Source organism: Alosa sapidissima, chromosome 20 (assembly GCF_018492685.1).
Source record: "Alosa sapidissima isolate fAloSap1 chromosome 20, fAloSap1.pri, whole genome shotgun sequence".
NCBI lineage: Eukaryota > Metazoa > Chordata > Actinopteri > Clupeiformes > Clupeidae > Alosa > Alosa sapidissima.
This window is the reverse complement of record NC_055976.1, coordinates 13,329,864-13,349,936: the sequence shown is the minus strand read 5'-3', so window position 1 is coordinate 13,349,936 and position 20,073 is coordinate 13,329,864. Positions and strand designations below refer to the sequence as shown.

General features: G+C 42.1%; 2 protein-coding genes across 3 annotated transcripts; one reads left to right on the top strand and one right to left on the bottom strand.

Moving 5' to 3' along the window:
• Window positions 1–4,372: 4,372 nt before the first annotated feature.
• Window positions 4,373–6,382, bottom strand: mccc2 (methylcrotonyl-CoA carboxylase subunit 2). Its single transcript, XM_042074608.1, has one exon. It carries the CDS (start codon window positions 6,288–6,290, stop codon window positions 4,590–4,592), a length of 1,701 nt encoding a protein of 566 aa, XP_041930542.1. The 5' UTR covers window positions 6,291–6,382; the 3' UTR covers window positions 4,373–4,589.
• Window positions 6,383–6,428: 46 nt separating this feature from the next.
• Window positions 6,429–18,519, top strand: LOC121694436 (flocculation protein FLO11-like). 2 transcript variants are annotated; one of them, XM_042074605.1, is made up of 12 exons: window positions 6,429–6,557; window positions 8,835–11,588; window positions 11,920–11,968; window positions 13,577–13,699; window positions 14,271–14,396; window positions 14,629–14,682; window positions 14,956–15,078; window positions 15,369–15,416; window positions 16,127–16,183; window positions 16,733–16,813; window positions 16,902–16,984; window positions 17,664–18,519. In XM_042074605.1, the coding sequence occupies exons 2-12, from the start codon at window positions 8,865–8,867 to the stop codon at window positions 17,676–17,678; spliced, it is 3,483 nt and encodes a 1,160-aa protein (XP_041930539.1). In that variant the 5' UTR covers window positions 6,429–6,557; window positions 8,835–8,864; the 3' UTR covers window positions 17,679–18,519. The 2 variants fall into 2 exon arrangements, with proteins under 2 accessions (XP_041930539.1, XP_041930541.1); XM_042074607.1 differs by lacking the exon at window positions 14,629–14,682.
• Window positions 18,520–20,073: the final 1,554 nt, after the last annotated feature.

Sequence of the window (20,073 nt, the reverse complement as noted above, 5' to 3'; positions counted from 1 at the left end):
ATAGCGCTGTGACTGCAAGACTGCATCACCACGGTGTCTTCAGAATGACTGTGCACACACCTTTTCCTCTGTGGTCGACACAGCGAGAACAAGCAGACTACAACAAGCTGTGCATCCCCTTGCCAACTGCCATAACAACAATCACAACATTCACTTGTCTCAGCCATTAGCGACATTGGCGACATTTTTATCAGACTGTAATACATGTGCCATTTCTGTGAACCTATTATTATAGGTTGACCTGTTATGTCATGTCATGTGACTTCCCAAATTAATTGTATTCTCCTACATCAGTTTCAGAGAAGGGCCAAATATGCAGCTCAGATCAACCACAAACATGTCAACCTGGGAAGAATAGTGCACTGCTAATAGAAAAAAAAAAGGAACTTATGTTTGTATGGGTATGTCGAAAGTGACAATATCCTCATTGGTGAACAACAAGAACATGTCTGCTCTGTCCTCAGGTGACCTGTAATGCTTTGGTGGTACAGTAGACATTGGACAGTCTATTTCAATTGATGAGTCTGGCTCATGCCAGCTCAAACACTATTGTTCTGGGGGCAAAATAATGAGAGATAACTTTTCGTTTCAGCTTAATAATCAGAAAATAATCTTGTAACATCTTCTAATTGTATACCAATAGTGAATGCAGAGCTGTGTATTGAAACTCACTCCTTGATATGACAGACACTAGCAAATAAGTGTGTGGCGTGGTATCATGCACACAGTGTAACAAATACCTTAATGTTGGGTTTAGTTTGATAAATCCAAGTAGGCTGTTTTGCTAAATATTCTTAAATATTTTGCAAAACAATATTGCCAATTTAAGGCTGGCATATTTCACAGATGTGAATATGTGCTTGACAGTTTAACTGTCCAATAAACACAAAACTCCAGTAGGCCTTTTCTTAAATTTACAGGTAGTTGTCTTTACTTCGCCATGTAGGGTTGGCTATGCCACACACTGGGGCTAGATTCTAAGGACAAGAAAATGATCTTGATCGAGCTATTAAGCAAGGGTGACAAAGTTATAAATATCTTTAGAGACAATGTCTCAGGTAAAAAAGCTGACTTATTCACACTGGGGACTCTAGTGGCCATGAGTCCTGGACAATCCATAATATGCATTAAAGTAGGATTACTGGGTTTCAGTTACACCATGAACCTAATCTCATCTCAGTTACACCATGAACCTAATCTCATCTCAATTACACCATGAACCTAATCTCATCTCAAAACTATCAATCTCGCGCTGCTGTTTGACCTCACTGTACACATATTTCTTAAAGGGACCTCACGCCGAACACAGTACTGTACATGCAATACATCGAATTCTCAATTTCTGACTTCTCATCACCTGGCAACATTTGTTTCAGTATCCTTGCTTGCATTCCTGCCTCTTATACCCCAGTTTCAAGTTTAAATCTACAGAACTGTGCTGTTACAATACAGCATACAAATTCAGGTCATGCAAGTTACTTGATGTTGATGCTATATTCGCTTATTTTTAATTTTTTTAAAAAGAGTACTGTATATCATCAAATATTATTGCAGCATTTATAGGCAGAATTGGCTCATTTCAGTGGTAAAAATCATGTAATTTTCTTGATCAACTGAATTAATGGTTAACTCCAAAACGAAAGGTGCCATATACATAAAATCTGATTGCTCAATTGTTTGACCCTTGATCCAGTACAAAAGGATAGAGTCCACACACCAGATATTACTCAAGAAAACATGTAATGTTTTATAGCACGTACTGTAACATTTCAGAGTCCAAGCCCTTCCTCAGACATAGAACAGATACAGCTGACATACAAATATAGTGCTACCAGAAGGCTGCAGTCAATAGACATCCTTACTCGCCAGAAGACAAGTCTGAAGTCAATAGACATCTATCTATGAAAATAGGTGATGACATAAAATTAACCATACAGAAAGGGCCTCAAGTCAAAGTCCTCCAGGGACCAGTATATATTCAGTATGTACCAGCATGAGATGTCAAGATTCTGGTGAGTGAAACTGGCAGAGGAATCCACACAGATATCTCTACTGATACATTGTATCACTAGCACAATATTCCGATTGTCAACATATTGTCCCATCCCTATGGACATTAGCAACGTGGAACTAAATCCACCCACATCCACTTGGTCAGATGGCCACATAGGTGAACATGTGTGCCCATCAACAGATGCCCTTGTGGAACTGGTCCAATGGCTAACACGTTCAAGACCAGTCGACAGGGGTGGACAGTAATTAAGTAAATTACTTAAATACTGTACTGAAGTAACTTTATTGAGTATCTGTACTTGAGTATTAATATTTTTTGAAACTTTTTTGATGGTGGCCGCAGATAACTATGCTGATTCTTTGTTAGAACATCCATGATCATGGTGTTTTGCGATTACTAACTGAAATAGGGTAGTCACTGTATCAGTCTAGAGCATGAATCAAGTTAATAGATAAGTTTGAGTAGTAAACTAAATGCATGCCTGTGCCCTTTCGTAATCGGAGACATGCAGGCATCCATTTAGCTGTTTTTTCCTGTTCATGTATTAAAGTATACTTTTTTCTTTTTAAACATTACAAATAAACTAACTTTAAATACTTGAGTAGCCTATCTGTACTCTGACTCTTTGTCCTCATCTGCCAGGTCCATACTCTCTCAGAGCAGCAATGTGGTCTGACCTAAAGCAGCACTTAAGAAGATTTGCACACAGGGTCCCCCTACAGTTGAGAAGCGCAATAATAAACTAGCTAAATTTGCGTCTTTTACAAAGGGGGTTGGGGGGGTGGTGGTGGGGGGAAATTGCCTATAGACGGCAGCTAAGAAAATAGCAGAAGTGCCGCCGTTTGTCATGTTATGAGGTGATGTGCCATCAAAATGATTTTGGAAATGTTATGTTAAGGTAAAAAACAATACAACTTATGTTTTTTTAACACATCTCTGTGTCCAGATAAGGACAACCCATTAGTTTTAAGAGTGTGGTTAATAGATCAACTGTTACTACTCCGCTCTCCAGATCTTGCAGTGTTGGCATGATGCACTGATCCCAAAATGGCCATGGTCTTTTGATTTCTCCTGTGCTTTTGAAAGCACTATCATTTGCTGTATACACTTGTTTCAAGCGCCCCCCTTTGTCCATTGTGAGAAGTTACCTGAGTGACAGGGTGCAGAGGGTGCATATAGGGAAATTAAGAGGATACAGGATGCAAGATCATGGCATATTCTCTCCCATATAAGTCAAATCTGTCATACCTTTGATATGTTGTGTATACATGTTTGCCTATGTCCTTTTGCAACTATAGGTTCACAATATTTGTAGATTATCACGTGTTGTTATTTCCATTTTACACAGCATCCCAACTTTTTTGGAAACAGGGTTGTATACTTGACTAATTGGCCCTATAAGGGTTTAGCCTATATCTTAACTTACTGTTTCTGTTGTCTACCTTTGGGCTATTGGGCTAAATGAACTTGGACTTGGGTTGGATATCATTCAAATTGTATCAATTCCAATTCTAATTCTGCTGATCAATTCTGTTTATCTTTTCCTCATTTTATGTAAACAAAATGCATTTACATATATACATGTCTTTATTTTTTTTATTCCAGGAGTATTCTATTTTCTAAGCCTAAACTGAATATTTTAAAAGTGAATATTTATTTACAAGTGATCCACAAACAAATTGTCCCCTTCGAATTATAAGGTTCTATCTGACATTTTTGTCAAAATTGAGTTATTGATATATTCTTATTCTGTGACAACTTAAGACGGTGAGGTGAAGTGTTTCTTGTAGTCATATGCATTTTGGACATTATATCTAAAAAGGTCTGTTCTGCTTAATCAGTATAACTGGAATTCTAAAACTTTGAAGTTCAATGTATCAGAACTAACCAGAACGTAGATAAAACCTTATGCAAGGGGATGAAATGCACTCAAGCCTTAATAACACATATCAATCTTTACTTTGTTTGCAATAATAACGGGATTGTGTTTAAGGATTGATAGGCAGAATGAACTTCTAAAGATCCCAACCCTGAACTGGGCTTTGGCTAGCCTTTATGAAAGGCTCAAATTGGCTACCTCAAAATAAAGCTGGTGCTGTTGATATGGCTGAAACAAGGTGGTCCTATAGCCTACAGTATAATCAATTTTATGTAATGTATTGATGAGTTTCATCAGGTCCCTTTCAGGTGTATTAATCAAATACCATGCAGTCTGCATTCATAATCAGTGCTTGATTTTATACACCTGTGGAAAGGGACCTGATGAAACCCATGAATAGGTCTAAGAATGTTTTACACTATTTCTCCATGAGTCAAATGTTCTTTGATTGCTAATCAGACACACATGAAGCTCCAAAATAGGTTATAAAGCCTTGGACTTTATTTTTTTTCCAATTTCATACTTTCCCCATCCTCCACAAAAAAAGTTAGTAAATAATGTACATATCTGTCAAATCTTTCTGACTTTTCCCCAAACATATATACGAAAAGAACAAAGAAAACAACAACACCTGTCGCGTTCCTAATGATCAACTATAACTTTGCAAAATGCCTCTATGGTCAACACTCTATATGCTCACATTCTAAAAACCCCAAATTTCGTCCTCTGAATTGGGGAGTTGAGTGCAGCACTGAGACTCAGCCCGAGAACAAGTCGTGTGTCTGCAGGGTCAATGATCCCATCATCCCAAAGCCTTGCACTAGAGAAGAATGGATTTCCTTCTTCCTCAAATCGTTTAATAATGGGTTCTTTCATCGCAACCTCCTGTTCAGCTGTGAACTCTTTCCCCTCACGTATCCTCTGGTCTTTTGTGATGGTGGCCAGGACAGTGGCGGCCTGCTCCCCTCCCATCACAGAAATCCGGGAATTAGGCCACATGTACAGGAACCTGGGGCTATATGCTCGTCCACACATTCCATAGTTTCCAGCTCCATAGGATCCCCCAATGATTACAGTGATCTTAGGCACATTGGCACAGGCTACAGCAGTGACCATCTTGGCGCCATCTTTTGCGATGCCACCTGCCTCATATTCCCTCCCCACCATGAAGCCAGTTATATTTTGAAGAAATATCAGAGGAATGTTTCTTTGACAACACAGCTCAATGAAGTGTGATCCCTTTTTTGCAGATTCTGAAAACAGAACTCCATTGTTCCCAATAATTCCAACAGGGTAGCCAAAAATTCTGGAAAAACCTGTGACTAATGTGTCTCCATAGAAGGCCTTAAACTCGTCAAACTTGCTCCCATCGACAATTCTTGCAATTACTTCTCTCACGTCAAAGTTTCTCTTCAGATTCTCTCCCACAATGCCATACAGCTCTTCAGCAGGAAACAGGGGGGGCTCACTAGGTTCTACAGTCACGTCAATGTGCTTCTTGTAATTCAGATTTCGTACTGCTTTTCTTGCCAAATGTAGTGCATGGTCATCATCCAATGCATAGTGGTCTGTTACACCTGACTTTCTGCAATGGAGATCAGCACCTCCGAGGTCCTCTGCAGAGACCTCTTCACCTGTGGCAGCTTTTACCAGTGGAGGCCCACCAAGGAAAATGGTCCCTTGCTTTCGAACAATGATGCTCTCATCAGCCATAGCAGGAACGTAGGCACCTCCTGCAGTGCACGAGCCCATCACCACAGCAATCTGTGCTATGCCCTCAGATGAGAGTCTGGCCTGGTTGAAAAAAATTCTTCCAAAGTGGTCTCTGTCAGGGAATACATCAGCCTGTCTGGGCAAATTGGCTCCACCTGAATCAACCAGGTAGATGCATGGCAGGTGGTTTTGCTGTGCGATCTCTTGAGCACGAAGATGCTTTTTCACAGTTACTGGATAATATGTCCCACCTTTGACTGTAGCATCATTTGCTACGATGACACATTCAACCCCGGAGACTCGTCCAATTCCGCTGATGATCCCTCCAGCTGGCACCTCTTCTTTACCATACAACTTGTAGGCCGCAAACTGGGAAAACTCTAGAAAAGGTGACCCTGGGTCCAAAAGTCTGTCAATTCGTTCTCGAGGTAGGAGTTTACCTCGGGATGTGTGCAGATTTCTGGCTTTCTCACCACCTCCTAATTTTATTTTTTCGGTCTTGTCCCTTAAGTCCTTCACAAGTGCTTGCATTCGTTCGAAGTTTTCTTGATACACTGCAGACTGTTCGTCTGGCTGTGAACCCACAGTTGCCACGCTGTCGGCATGGTAAAGTCTCACAGTTACTGCTGGAGAGCATCTGAACGGGGGTAACGCAACAGTCTTTCTTAAAATAAGCCGAATCATATTCAGCTTTGAGTATGTTTACAGCTGCCTAGTGCCTTCTTGTTTTTCTTGTAAAAGAAGGTCGGACAGTACGAACACCCACAAATGAACTGTTTTCTTATTGGTGGCTATCTATGGATTATGATTGGCCGACGGTGGACTACTGGCGCGTTGCATGCCGGTACTAACCAATCGTAATGTGATGCTCATTTTAAACCAAAGCGGTAGGTTGTTAAAATCTCCAGCGAAACTGCATTCCAAAGGTTCCTTGCAGTGGACCACCACATTGTGAGTAAAATTATCTGGCCTAAGTTATGTCTTAATAATGATATATATAAATATAGTTGTTGTACTCCATTTTCTATTGTAACTTCGCTTTGTCATCAAGGGAAGTGTCAGGGTTGTTGCTTAAATTACCTTTTGAACCTGACAGCTAAAGGAGGTGGCTAGTTAACTTATTATAGATCTAGCTATCATTGGGACTACACTTGAAAGTTAACATCAGATCACCAACTAAATGGTTGGCTATGCATCAGTCTTTGATGACTTGGATAGTTGTAAGTTAGGGGTAGCTTTTGGATTAGATTCGTCTCGTTGAATCAACAACCTTGTTGCTAATGTTATGTACTTAACGCAGCTTGCTAACTTGAGTAGGCTAGCTAAATGATTCCTAATGCATCGTTCATTTGTTGCCAGCTCCTTGAGCAGACTTAAAGGCCGTGTTGCAGGGTTCATTTTCCAACGAATTTGCACAATTTGCTTGTTGATAATAAACATTTAAACTGTTATCCATTGTATTTGATGTTGTTGGGTATCACAAAACGGAATATAATACGAAAAAGCAGGTAATATTTCACAGCATTTGAAGTGATTCTCCTTTCCCCCACAATGCATTGCATTACGTCACCTTGGGGAGACTACAGACCAAAGCCCACCTTGAGACCCTTGAGAATAACGAGAGAGGAGTAAAGAGAGACGAGTAAGGTATTGTTCAGCAGTAGATAGCGCAGATTATAGATAAATATATAGGCTATAGATAGCCTAGATATGTATATAGACAGATAGATAGCTAGATAGATCATGTCATTATGCTGGTCACAGGGGAGCTCCTCGACCAGCGGCCAAAATGCACTCGCTTCCCTAGTTACTGCAGCTCTCCACCACAGTTTCCATCGGGACGGCACAGCCCACACAAGCACCTGCAAAACTGCGACTTGCCCATATTATCTCCCTCTTTGGTAAGCCGTACCCTGACGATGTCAATGGCAATCAATCACGAGCAGTAGTTATCGAAAATATTCATGCTGAAGACACGACCAGCCTAATTGGCGGCGGCTAGAAGCTAAGTAACTGGGGTGGCTCACAGGTGGGACTAAAAAGTTAGCCCAGCTAGCTATCATGATGCTTCATATTCTGATCTTCTGACTAAGTTTGCCCAGTAGCCTACTTATCTGAACTAACGACATGATCACTATCACTAGATATAAAGAACATGTTGACTTTCATTCGGTGCTGTTCACTGACAGTAACAAAAAAAGTGTCGTAATGTTATAAGCATAATACATTGAACTGAATAGGTGCATTATAGCCTCATAACGAGGCCTCTCAAATTCAGAAAATTGCATTAAACTAAAATCGGAAGACATTGTTATCTTTGTTAGACCATAGGGTCGTTGTCATATAAATGCTGTAACGAAATTCGAAGTGTAAATATACAAACTTTATGTTGAAAGTGTAACCGCGACCGTTTCCCATAGGAATGAATGTAAAACATATACCCTCCAAAACGAGACCTCCCGAAATTCTGAAAAAATACTAAATTGATATCAGGCACCGTTATTACCATTGGTAGATCATAGGGTAGCTGTGATATAAATGCTGTGACGAAATTCGAAGTGTAAATATACAAACTTTATGTTGAAAGTGTAACCGCGATGTCCATTGAAATGCATTGAAATGAATGAAGCACAGATCAAGTAGTCCCCAAAGTGACGTCATCACCGAATTGCGTACAAAAAACCCGCTAATGCTAAAAACAACAAAAACTGGCATTTAACACCATTTGGAGACATTTTTAAAATGATATACATATATTGAGTGCTTTATGTACCCATTAATCAACAGTGGTGTTTAACCTGCAACACAGGCTTTAAGTTGCCATATGTGACAGTCACCGTACACGGTCTGTCCTTGTACCGGGAAGTTATGACTTTACGTCACTAACGCTTACTAAAACGTGAAGATATTTTGGCCACAGACGTTCTGTAAGCCAAAAGAAGTCATGTTTTCAAGCAGCCACTTCTGGATTGCTCTGTTGGAATATGCAAAGTAACTTTGTTTGCTATTGTATTATGTGTATAAATGTACCATTGTACATTAGAGAAACGGAAGAAAAAATGTTTTTCATAATTTACATTAGACTTGCCACTTTACTTCGTAAATGAAATATGAACGAGAAGCTGGTGGCAGGCCTCGTGCTGCTGTGATATATCAAACAGAGTTGGTCAGATTTAGTATGTTATTCATATTTTTTTTTTGTTATTGTTATCCCCCCTTCACCTGTAGGGAAATTGTAGCACTCCGGGAGTGTGCAAGATGAGCGTGAATGAAAACGTGACAAGAGCTGCCGATGTCACAACTGGAGGTGACCGCGGCGACTGTCAGAGCGATGATGCAATGGGTGAAGCTAGCACTGATCCTGCCACTGCAGAGGTGAGCAAAGGAGTCGCCTGCTTGCCTTCACCCAACAAGACCGCAGCAGGGAGCCAGCAGGCGATGTACAGCATCTTAGAGGAGACTCCACCTTGGACTAGAGAGTCATTTCTGTTTAACATTTCCTCCTTTCAAGAGGACGTGGGGGCGTCTCCGGTCACCACAGGCCGATTGACTCCCGGTCTCCGGCGCCTCTGTTTGGACGCGAGCCCCTCCTTGGCTTGGGCGAAGGCTGAAAGGTACAGTCACCTCCACCCAGCTACCTCTCCCACTCTGGAGAACGAGACGCCACCGTGGATGAAGGCGAGTTTCATGGACTACTCAGTCACCACACCCACTGAGCCGGCAAACTCAGTGGAATTGCCTGGTGGTGCTGGCACAGTCATCACTGTGCCTTTGCCGGACATTGTCACAATGAATGTCCAAAATGACACTATGGATGTGGGGTGTGAAGGCAAAAGTCCTGCTTGTACTCCTCCTAAAGTTGATTCCACCAGTGCTCAAAACGCAGTGGATTCGCCTTGTAGGGACAGTCCAGCTTTAGCTATAGCCAGTACTGATAGGCAAGCCATGCTCATAAACAGTACCATACATCTGGCAGGTGGAAGCAACACTCCTGGGTCAGCTAGCGACATCACAGTTCCTACTGAGGAAATGAACAGCACCACAAATCTGACATCTGGCTGCAGCAGCCCCAGTGTTGCTGGGAGAAATATGTCGGCGTCCGCTGATGAAATAAACAAAACTACTGATGTGGCCAACAATAGCGCTCCGAGTATTGCTCTGACGCCTGACATCAACACATCCACTGGTGAGGGAAATAACACCATGGAGTTGGTCTATAGCGGCAGACCCAACATGACTGTACCTGCCGGTGCCAGTGCTGCTCTTTCTGATGTTGTCTTGTCGAATCGTCAAATGAATGGGACGATGGAGCTGGCGGGCTGTGTTGGTAGCGCCACTGATTCGAAGCACGCCGAACATAAAGACCTCACAGTAGAGATGGGGAGTGATTGCAGCCTGATCAGTCCTGCAGTTTCTCCCAGCATCTCCAGACCCACTCAAGAGCTCAACGCCACTGTGGATAAGGAGAATAATGGCAAGTCCACCTCAGTTGAGGTCAACACCACCATGCCTGTTCACCACAACACCACCATGCCTGTTCACCACAGCACCACCATGCCTGTTCACCACAGCACCACCATGCCTGTTCACCACAGCACCACCATGCCTGTTCACCACAACACCACCATGCCTGTTCACCATAACACCACAGTGGATTTTCCACTTGGAGGCGGCACCAATAGCGCACCTATGGCTGCCTGTCACAATGGCACACTGCATTTGGCAGCTGTTGCCAAAACCCCCGTTGCCACCAAACTTGCCAGGGAGATGAACAACACCGTAGATCTGGTGCAGCGCAGAAGCATCCCATCGGCTGAACCAATGAACAGCACTGTTGAGCTGCAGGGCACCACCACCACAAATGCTTCACCTAGCGTTACTACAGAGGTGCAAGAATTAACCAGCTCAGTGGTCAGAGGGGTCGGCTCGCCTGCGGCTGTGGTTAACGGCACGGTGAACTTGACGTCCATCAATAGCCCGTGCGTTGCTGAGGCAGCGGTCGTTAACAGCACGGTGAACTTGACGTCCGTCAATAGCCCGTGCGTTGCTGAGGCGGCTGTTGGTAATGGCACGGTGAACCTGACGCCTATTGGCAGTCCGTGTGTAACTGGAGCGGCTGTGGTCAACAGCACGGTGAACCTGACATGCAGCGGCAGCCCTTCTGTATCGGGCATACAAAAACTGGACAACACAGTCGAAATGGAGGTATCAAATCCAAGCTCTAGCCCTGAAGTGGTACGTGGCCATGCAGCAGTCAGTGAAAAAGCAAATGGTGTCAATGAAGAATGCACCAGGCCTGCATCTGATACCACAGCTTCTGCTGTTGAACAGGGAAGCGTGGGAAATGCACAGGCATGTGCTGGCAACGGCAATGTGTCTGATTCAGCCACGCTGACGATGAACCTTAACCTGTCGGAGGCCGAGGTGACGGTGGAGCGCTCGGCGCCGGAGTCACGGCTGTCGGTCCAGTTCACGCTGGACGACTCTCTGGACCTGCAGGCGTACGGCCTGGTCACCTCCACGCCCATGCCCGAGCACCGCGAGTTCTCCTTCTCCCGGCCCGCCGACGTCGTCCTCGGCAGAGCCTGCGAGGCCCGCAAGCAACTAGTGCTGCCCGCCAATGCCATCATCAGCACGACAACCACCAACACCACCACGTCCTCCTCCCCCACCGCCAAGGCCACCGGTGGCAGTGACCCACCAGGTGAGGACGGAGCAGGAACCAGCCCTGCTGAATCCTCGCCCCCCAGCGAGGGCAAAACAGACGTCCATGCCAGCCTGGCGCAGAGACAGGGAATGGTGCTCAAAGCCACAGGCATCACCTTACCCAGAGCAGGAGGGGCTGCAGCGGCGGCCATGGCAGGACCAATGGTGGCCGGTGCCAAGTCCTCGGGCCTCCCAGTCACTCGCAGGACCATCCCCAAACCCATGCGCAGGACTGGTGTGCTGGGGATGGCCACAGTGGCCAACAACACGGTAGAGGTGAGTGGAGATGGAAGAGGATATTGTTCAGTTGTGATTTTGTTGCCAGAAGTAGTGCTTCTAATGTAAAAAAGAATACGTGCTAGAACAGAATTCATGCATGGGCAAGGCTAATAAAATAGATCATTATACATAGTGAATCTGACTGTTTCTGATAACTCTTGCTTTAAGCCCTGAAATAAGTTTTATTTTTATTGTGTAGTAGCCTTTTGGTTTATATTTTCCTTCAGTTGGTTTGTCCCAGTATACAAATGTAAACCAGTTTCTTGTATGGCTTTGGGGCCTTTATACTTAACAACTGACTTTTTTATTTTTTTATTTCTTGTTTCAGGACATTCCCGCACCATCTGGTATTCCCAGCACTAACAGACTCTCACTCGGTAATATGGAACTTCAACACTGTCTTTTTTTCCCCCCAATGTAAATATAGCCCTGTTTAACTGGATTGAGGTTCAATCATCGTCCGTTATCTAGTTTCTGTCTAGCCTGGGTGAACCCAGACAAAACTGTTAGCAATTTCAAATTTGACATTCAAATTCAAATTTGCTAACAGGTTCGTCTGGGCCCTCCAAATCGTCAGGCACACCCACTAATACTCAATAGCAGAACCCTTAAATATGCATATCTTTTGAACTAAGTGCCATGGAGCACTGAAAGTAGAGAGGTGTAGGCCTACTCACTAGCTTTCTGACTCACTGGTCATCAGAGGTGGCCAGGGAGCACATCATCTCCATATTCACACATAAAAACAATAGTGAAAGAGGCTCTGCTGGAACTACTGGAATTACTGGTGTAATTTCAATTTAGTCAATAAATGTAAACTATACAATGCTAAATTGGTAGCAGCATAAAACAATTACTGTATGTGTAAGAGCTAAATTACCCAGATTGTGTTAGGCCTAACTGTAATCTATAACAGTTACCCACTATACACAGGACAACTTAAACCTAACACAGAATAGATATGGAAACTTTGTTGTCTGTTGCTGTAACAGGATTCTCAAAATTATATGACGTTTCCCTGACAAAAAACCCCAGAATTTCCATGACCTACTGTATAATAAATACCTAAATTCAAATGACTAATGACTTCGCTGATCTAGGCTTTCAGAGCAGCCACATAGCGTTCTAGAATCGTTGACTTTTTGCAGGGCTGGAAATTAATAAATGGGCATTAAAAAGCAGGGTAGGGCTAACCACAACCACTCTTATCCTGATGAACATCAGTGCTTGGAAATATATTTGTTTTTATTGCTTGAGTGGTTGTGGTTAGCCCTACCTTGTTTTTTTTAATGCCCATTTATTAATTTCCAGCCCTGCAAAAAGTCAACGATTCTAGAACACTATGTGGCTGCTCTGAAAGCCTAGATCAGCGAAGTCATTAGTAATTTGAATTTAGGTACCGGTATTTATTATACAAAAAATTTCCAGCTCCCCTTCATCTACATATCCTCCTTCAAGTTCAACTTGTTGCTGACATAGGCTACATGCAATATTGGATTCTGTTGAAGCTTCTACATTGGTGTTATATTGGATTCTGTTGAAGCTTCTACATTGGTCTTATATTTTGCACAACTGGCACCACTGGCCTCTACCTGCCGCAACTTCAACATATTCAACGCTAGTCTACTACGAGTAACAATTTAGATGCGCTTACAGAATCTTTGCTCTGAGCCAAAATGGGAGGGGTGGGCCCTTACGAGCTGTTATTGGATCAAACCAGCATCAGTATGAAAATGAACCAATGGGCCACTGACTGTCCTTGCTTTGGGCCAATCGTTTGCCAATTAAATTCAATTGTATATTCTATTGGGCCAAAGCTGCATCGGCCCACCGGGAAAACGCTCGGTATGCCAGACGGCTAGTCCGACCCTGCTGGCATTGAATAACTGTGTGTATCTGTGTCTGTCTGTGTGTGTGTCTGTGTGTGTCTGTGTGTGTGTGTGTGTGTGTGTGTGTGTGTGTGTGTGTGTGTGTGTTTGTGCTAGGAATGAAGGCAGCATTGCGCAGTGCTGCCTCTATTGGTCCAGTACCTCAGCCCGCCCCGGCTCTTCAGAGACGCCTCAGCCTGGCGCCAGTCCTCTCAACACGACTCAAGAAAAAGCCCAACGGTACCAGTCCTGAACCCAGCATAACTTATAAGCTGTCATAATAACCTAATCAACAAACAGCATTACAAATAAAATGGACTATTATAATGGCATAATGTTAAAGCACAGGCTTATTATACGGGGACCTGCATATTGGCAAACTTGAACAATGTTAACAAGCATTACATGTTTTTCTACATGTTTAACAAGCATTTCTTAATTGGAAAAAAAATATTGGCATGATCCCAGCAATGCTTTGTTCTGAGTTGCTATGGTTACCAACATTATAGTTCTTTTTATACATAACAACTGAGAATCATCAGTGTCCCAAGTAATGGGAATTAGTGAACATGATGCTACAGAGCTTTCATATTTACTTGAAGTTCTCAGGCACTGGGTCTGAATTCGGGTGTTGGTCAGGTTGTTAAAGATTTGAAAATGGATCATTATATAACGCCTTTGAAAGTGGCTGGTGACTTCAGACACAGACATTTTCTTGGCTTTGATAAGCCTATGACCGTTAGGCTGGAAATGGCATTAGCTGCCTTGAATGGAATTGAAACGTGGTGCTGTTATCTCTGTTTGCCTGTAGAGGGAGCCATCCCCACTGTGAGCAAGGAGGCTGCAGCCAGCTCGGTGCGGCCTTCTCGTGCCTCTACGGGTATAAAGAGACCGGTCCCAGAGCCCAAAGGAGGCCCAGCCAAGAGGTCGAAAGAAGGTAAGGCCCACACACCCTGAAAATGATTACAAGAGCAATGTAATTTAGATTGAGATATGTATTTTGGAACTCCTGTTATTTTTAAGCTCCGTAAATGCAAGATGTTTCCCTTTTGCACATAATCAAGTAGCCCTGATAAGGAGGAACTTGAGTTCAAGTACACTTTTGCTTGAAACACATAGCCTGGGTGAACCCAGACGAAACGCTTAGGGAATTTGAATTTGCTCTGCAGGTCCATCTGGAAAGGATCTCATTGACGTCCGTTTCCGAATGACCAAAAACTCAGGAATGTATAATTTCTTTGGAATTGTTTACAAGAAAAATGTGTTAGCGGCACTTCTGAAACAATTTGGTAAGAGATGAATGCACCAATTTAAGTTTAATTTCACTGACTTACGCCCCTTGAAGTTGTAAAACTGGAAGTTCGGAGACTGGTGACAATGGGATCCTATCCAGATGGATCTGCAGAGCATATTCAAATTTGGTTTGCCTGGATTCAATCAGGCTAATTTATACAAACAGTCCCTCTAATAGTTATTATTATTATTATTACATACAGATAGTGCGCATGCCTCTGTCAGCAAGGACTCCGCATCCATTGCAGGCAGACTACCCAGAACCTCCACTGGATTAAGGAAAGCTCTGCCTGAGCCCAAGGCTGAACTCAGGAGGCCGAGTGTAGGTAAGAAGCTGCATTTACCCTGCCTTGTTTTATGTTTAATACTTTGTTTTGATTTATCTGTTTATTATCTGTGTGTATCTGTGTGTTATTCTATTCATGTTGTATTTATTAGTGCATTAGTTAGTTTTACCTGTCGAATGGCTCACTGGCACAACATCATACATATTTCTTGTTTGCTGTGATGTTTGACTTTTCTGTTTGTTATATGATCTCAGACGTGATGAATTGTGGTCCGTGGTGAATAGAGAGTTAATAGTGTTGTATTGTTTTGTTTGTTTTTCCTTTGGAAGGTCCAGCTGCCAAGCTCCGGTCTGGTCTACTCATGCAGAAAGGTCCAGGTAACAGCCTTCTGTGGTTTTTGCCATGACGTGTACTAACTCAACTCATTTGCTTGGTTTCCTGCATTGTGTTGTGTCTTGGCCCCCAGTCATCTCTGGCAATACTGTCATAATAAAAGTCTGTCTTCCTGTGTAGGTTTGCAGGCTGCAGGCAGATATACAGTGGCAAGAAAAAGTATGTGAACCCATGGCTTTATTTCAGTTAGCCTAATAGCTGGTTTGATTTGCATTGAGAGATGATCTTATGGAAAGTACTCCATGCCAATCTCTAGGTATAGTGAAGGGTATGTGATTATGTGGGGCTATTTTATTTCCAAAGGCCGTGGGCGCTTTATCAGGATGGATAGTATCCTGGATCCATGAAATAACTGTCCTTTAAAAATAAAAATCTTTCTGCCTCTATGGGAATTTAACAAAGGGGTGTGTATACTTATGTCCCCTGTATTTTAAGGAAGAACATGTATTTATTTATGATGCATCATTTTTTGGCATTAAGATCAATTTCCAAAACATTTTGTATTCCTCTTTTTAGTCAACTTTAGCATGGGTTCACATACTTTTTCTTGCCGCAGTATTGCCACAGCAATGAATGTAACTATGCCAAGTGGAGTTTGCGGTTTGCTTTTAATTTGTGCGTGCGTGTGTGTGTGTGTGTGTGTGTGTGTGTGTGTGTGTGTGTGTGTGTTAACTCATGCTTCTGCCTTGGCCAGTGCTTCCCACCGTGCCTGAAGATGCCATATCCATCTCCTCAAACCATACTATATCTGGTGAGCACTCTCATGCTACAGCTAGTTTGTCAGCAGTGCTTTGCCTTAGATTTGTAGACATTACAACTCAAGACTTTGTTTTGCTCAGTTAAAAGCAGAATTATTACAAATGATAGCATATCAATGTCTTTGCTGACCCCAACAGTAAGGTATTCTGAGAATGAAGTTGAAACAAAAAGGCCTCAGGGTTCCATATGGCTTTGCCCACACCCCTGGCACTTTCCCTTTGCTTTTTATACCTCGGTCATTCACATTATACTACATGCCTTTGCTTTTTATACCTCGGTCATTCACATTATACTACATGCCTTTGATTTCATTTCATGCTTTCTGTTATTTTGTGCATGTGTCCCCCAAAAAATGTGATTAATCTCTTAGTGATAGCATGGCTGTTTTGTCTAAGAGAAATGTGTCCGGGCAACAGTGAATGTCAGGGGAACCTACTCCAAAAACGCATGTCTTGTGTGACAACTGTTTGTTGCCTGTGTGTTTGTGACTACCATTCCACGTTCGCTCTGCGTGGTTGACGTGACGACGGCCCCACCACAGCTTCATTGGTGACTGCCCCCTCGTTGGACAGTGAGGGCACTTACCTGTGCCAGGGGCAAGAGCACCCTGATCGCAAAACCGGTATGGACACTTAATGTTAGTGGCTATAAACATGCTAGCGTCATTGATACTGTAAATATCCAATCCAAGTGCTTTTAAATGCCCCCAGATTGTAAAAACTGTGAATCTTTACAACGACAAATCCAACAACAACGTCAGGAGATTGAAGCATTGAAAGCACAGTTATCAAAGGTACACAAGCTTCTTTTTTGGTGTAAATACCTTTTTTCAGGAAGTTATTTGTATTGGTTTAGAATTGCCATGGAAGGCTCTTTAGCCAGCGCATAGATTTCTGGTTGAGCATCAGCTCTGTTGTAACATCATCTTCTCTTATATTCTGCTCCTTTCGTGGTACTTCTGGGACACTGAATATCTTGTTTATGCCTAATAGACCCTTTCAACAAGGTAAACAAAAACAATGCTTGAACGTTCTATTTGGGCCCCAATCTACTTCCTCTGCATTAAGATAACATATGGAATGTTAAAAAGGAATCTTGTGGGGCCAACTATGATGCTGATAATGGAACTCTCTTGAAAGGGTCCATAGGGCAACTCTTTACTCAACACAAAATAACTCCTTCAGCATCTTAACATGCTCGTTCACTAGGTGCAACACCCAACCGGGTGCGTGTAAACAGGTACACTAAAACAACAGCTGCTACAACACAGCTGGTGCTTCACCAGAAATATGTGAACAGGCTTAAGATCCTTCCTGGCATGTACAGTAGCCAATTGTGTGACTTCATCGGATTCTGATGGTTATCTTGCTTTTACATATTGTCTAGGTTGACAGAAAATGTAAAGGTTTACTCACTTGCAATGATAAATCAGGGAAGTGATTCTCAGTGATGTTTTTTTTTTCTTTTACTAGGTACAGAGCCCCTAGGATCTTGTTAAGGGAAACTCCACAGGTGGCAGCATTGATCAACTGAATTTAATCAAATGACTATCAATATTCCAAAAAAAATGAATGACTATATTTAACATGTATCTATATGTGTATGATTGTACAAAATATACTAATAAATGTAGTGTTTTATCTTTGTTTTCTATTTGAATTTGTGTATGGCTCTGATGCCACACAGTATTATTAACACACTTTGTTGTGTCCAGTGGGAGATCAAGCCAATAAGTCTGCGGTAGAATGTCTGAGCACTACATGAAGCCTGTTTGTTTGTTTTTGTTTGTGTGTTTGTTTGTTGGTTGGTTTTAGATTCTAAATAACTCCACTGTACGAACATGTACCCACATTATGCCACCCCACCTGCTGCTAGCCATATGTTACCGTGTGTGCTGAAATATTATATCCATCCTCCATTTTTCTCAGTACAGCCATGATCTCTTGAATTAACTGTGCAGGTGATGTTTTTAAGCATGTCTAAGTTCTATGTCTAAATTTTTAGGCTAATTTTTCAGCCTGGAAAATAAAAAATAAAAATAAAACACCTGCTAGTGATGTATTTACTGCCTAAATTATTTTTTTTTTTTAAAGAATAATCTAATTTTCCCTGATATCGCTCATTCTCTCTGCTACTTTGTCATAATGAGTCATATGGAACTGTTTTGATCTCGAGGAGATCCTCTAGTGTCTAAAGCTCCATAGCATTCTCTATTGGACAGTAGCTGGTCTGCCCAGCTAACTCATTGCTGCTGGTTGTCTGTGTTCTTTTTATTATCTGTTATGTTTTAACGTGTACTTACGTACCTTAATAAAAAAGTTAAAACTACTACTTTGAAGTAGTTTTGAATCTATTAAACCATCGTTTACAGGCCTACTGATAAAAAGGTTGCTAAATGACAACACAGGCCTACCATCAACATGAATTTGAGAACATTGCATATGTTCTAATGGCGAAACACTACCAGCAGTAGCAATCAAACAAATAGGACACACAAACCTGGTTCTCATAAAGGTACCCAAGCAATCAGAACAATAATCAACTGCATGTGAATCAAACCTAGAAAGCTCTGACTGTGTAGGGAGAAGGACCCTGGGGAGAGGACTCGCTACTTTGTTTTTTCAGCTTAGTGCCTAAACGGCTTTCTTCCTTAAAAAAAAAAAGCTGACTCCACTTAAGGAATGAAATATTACCAGATGTCAATAAAAACAATAGTCAGCCATAAAGAGGTTGCATTCATTGCACTCAGACAATAAACATAGTTAAATGATTTATATTTTGTATACATACAAATATTTGTACCTTTTTATTTTAGAATGTTTCTATTTTATTTCATATATATATAAAATGTGTTTAAATGTAATATGTTTATATATAAACTAATAAACTATATTTAACTATTTAAACTATAAACTAATGATGACCTGTTTCCTCACGATAACAGCGATGAAATGTCTCTAGTCTGTGTATCTTCTGCAACTTAGTGCATTTGATGACATTAGGTGTGCATACATGCTTACTTAGATGTTAATTTGTGCAGAAAACACATTAGAAAACTCCTAAGATAGCTTGTGATTGTACTATGTTTGCTAGCAGGTAGCATTTCACTGTTAAACCCTGAAGAGAGCTTTATGTGAACAGTAAACAGACAATAATCTCAGTCTACACACCGAGTTTTAGGAGAAGTATTGTATTCCAGTGTGTGAGTGGTTGTGTTGAAAGTGAAGTTGAGCTGTCACAGCTGCAAAGGCTTATGCACCGGGCCTGGGCCCCCTCGTGGAGCTGCGCCCCCAGGCCTACTCTCACTCTGGGTTCTGAAATTCAACTCACATGACTGGACTGATCTTACATCAGAGCTGCACATTCCCCTACAGGTCCACTGCTGCTGTCATGTATAAACTCCAGATTTTTGTGTGGATTATGTGAATTTGTGGATTTTATGATATTTTTAGGATAAATGTTTTCCTTATCCTAACCTTTCCATTCCTTTCCAGCATACTCAAGGTATAGGAATATGTATCAGTTATATGGTTTTGATTGGGCTTTTCACAGGCTAAGTGTGAGATAGCTTGTATAATGGTACTTGGTGCCCGAGGCGTGTTTATTGGCAGAATGTTCTCGCTGCCGTTGAATAAAAACAGCCTTCAGACAGCTCAAGGTTACCAAGCTCTATGATAGATAAACAAGCTCTATCCACAAGCACACAGTATCCATCTGACCCCCGAGTCGCCTAATAAAATTAGACCTCTATAAGAAGGACATGCTGCCTCTGATGTAATCTCATCACTACACACACACAAATACAGAGTCTACTCACACACTTTTACCCACAAATGTTGGGAGGCACACACTAGTTTAGCTCACACATGCACATGTTAACAT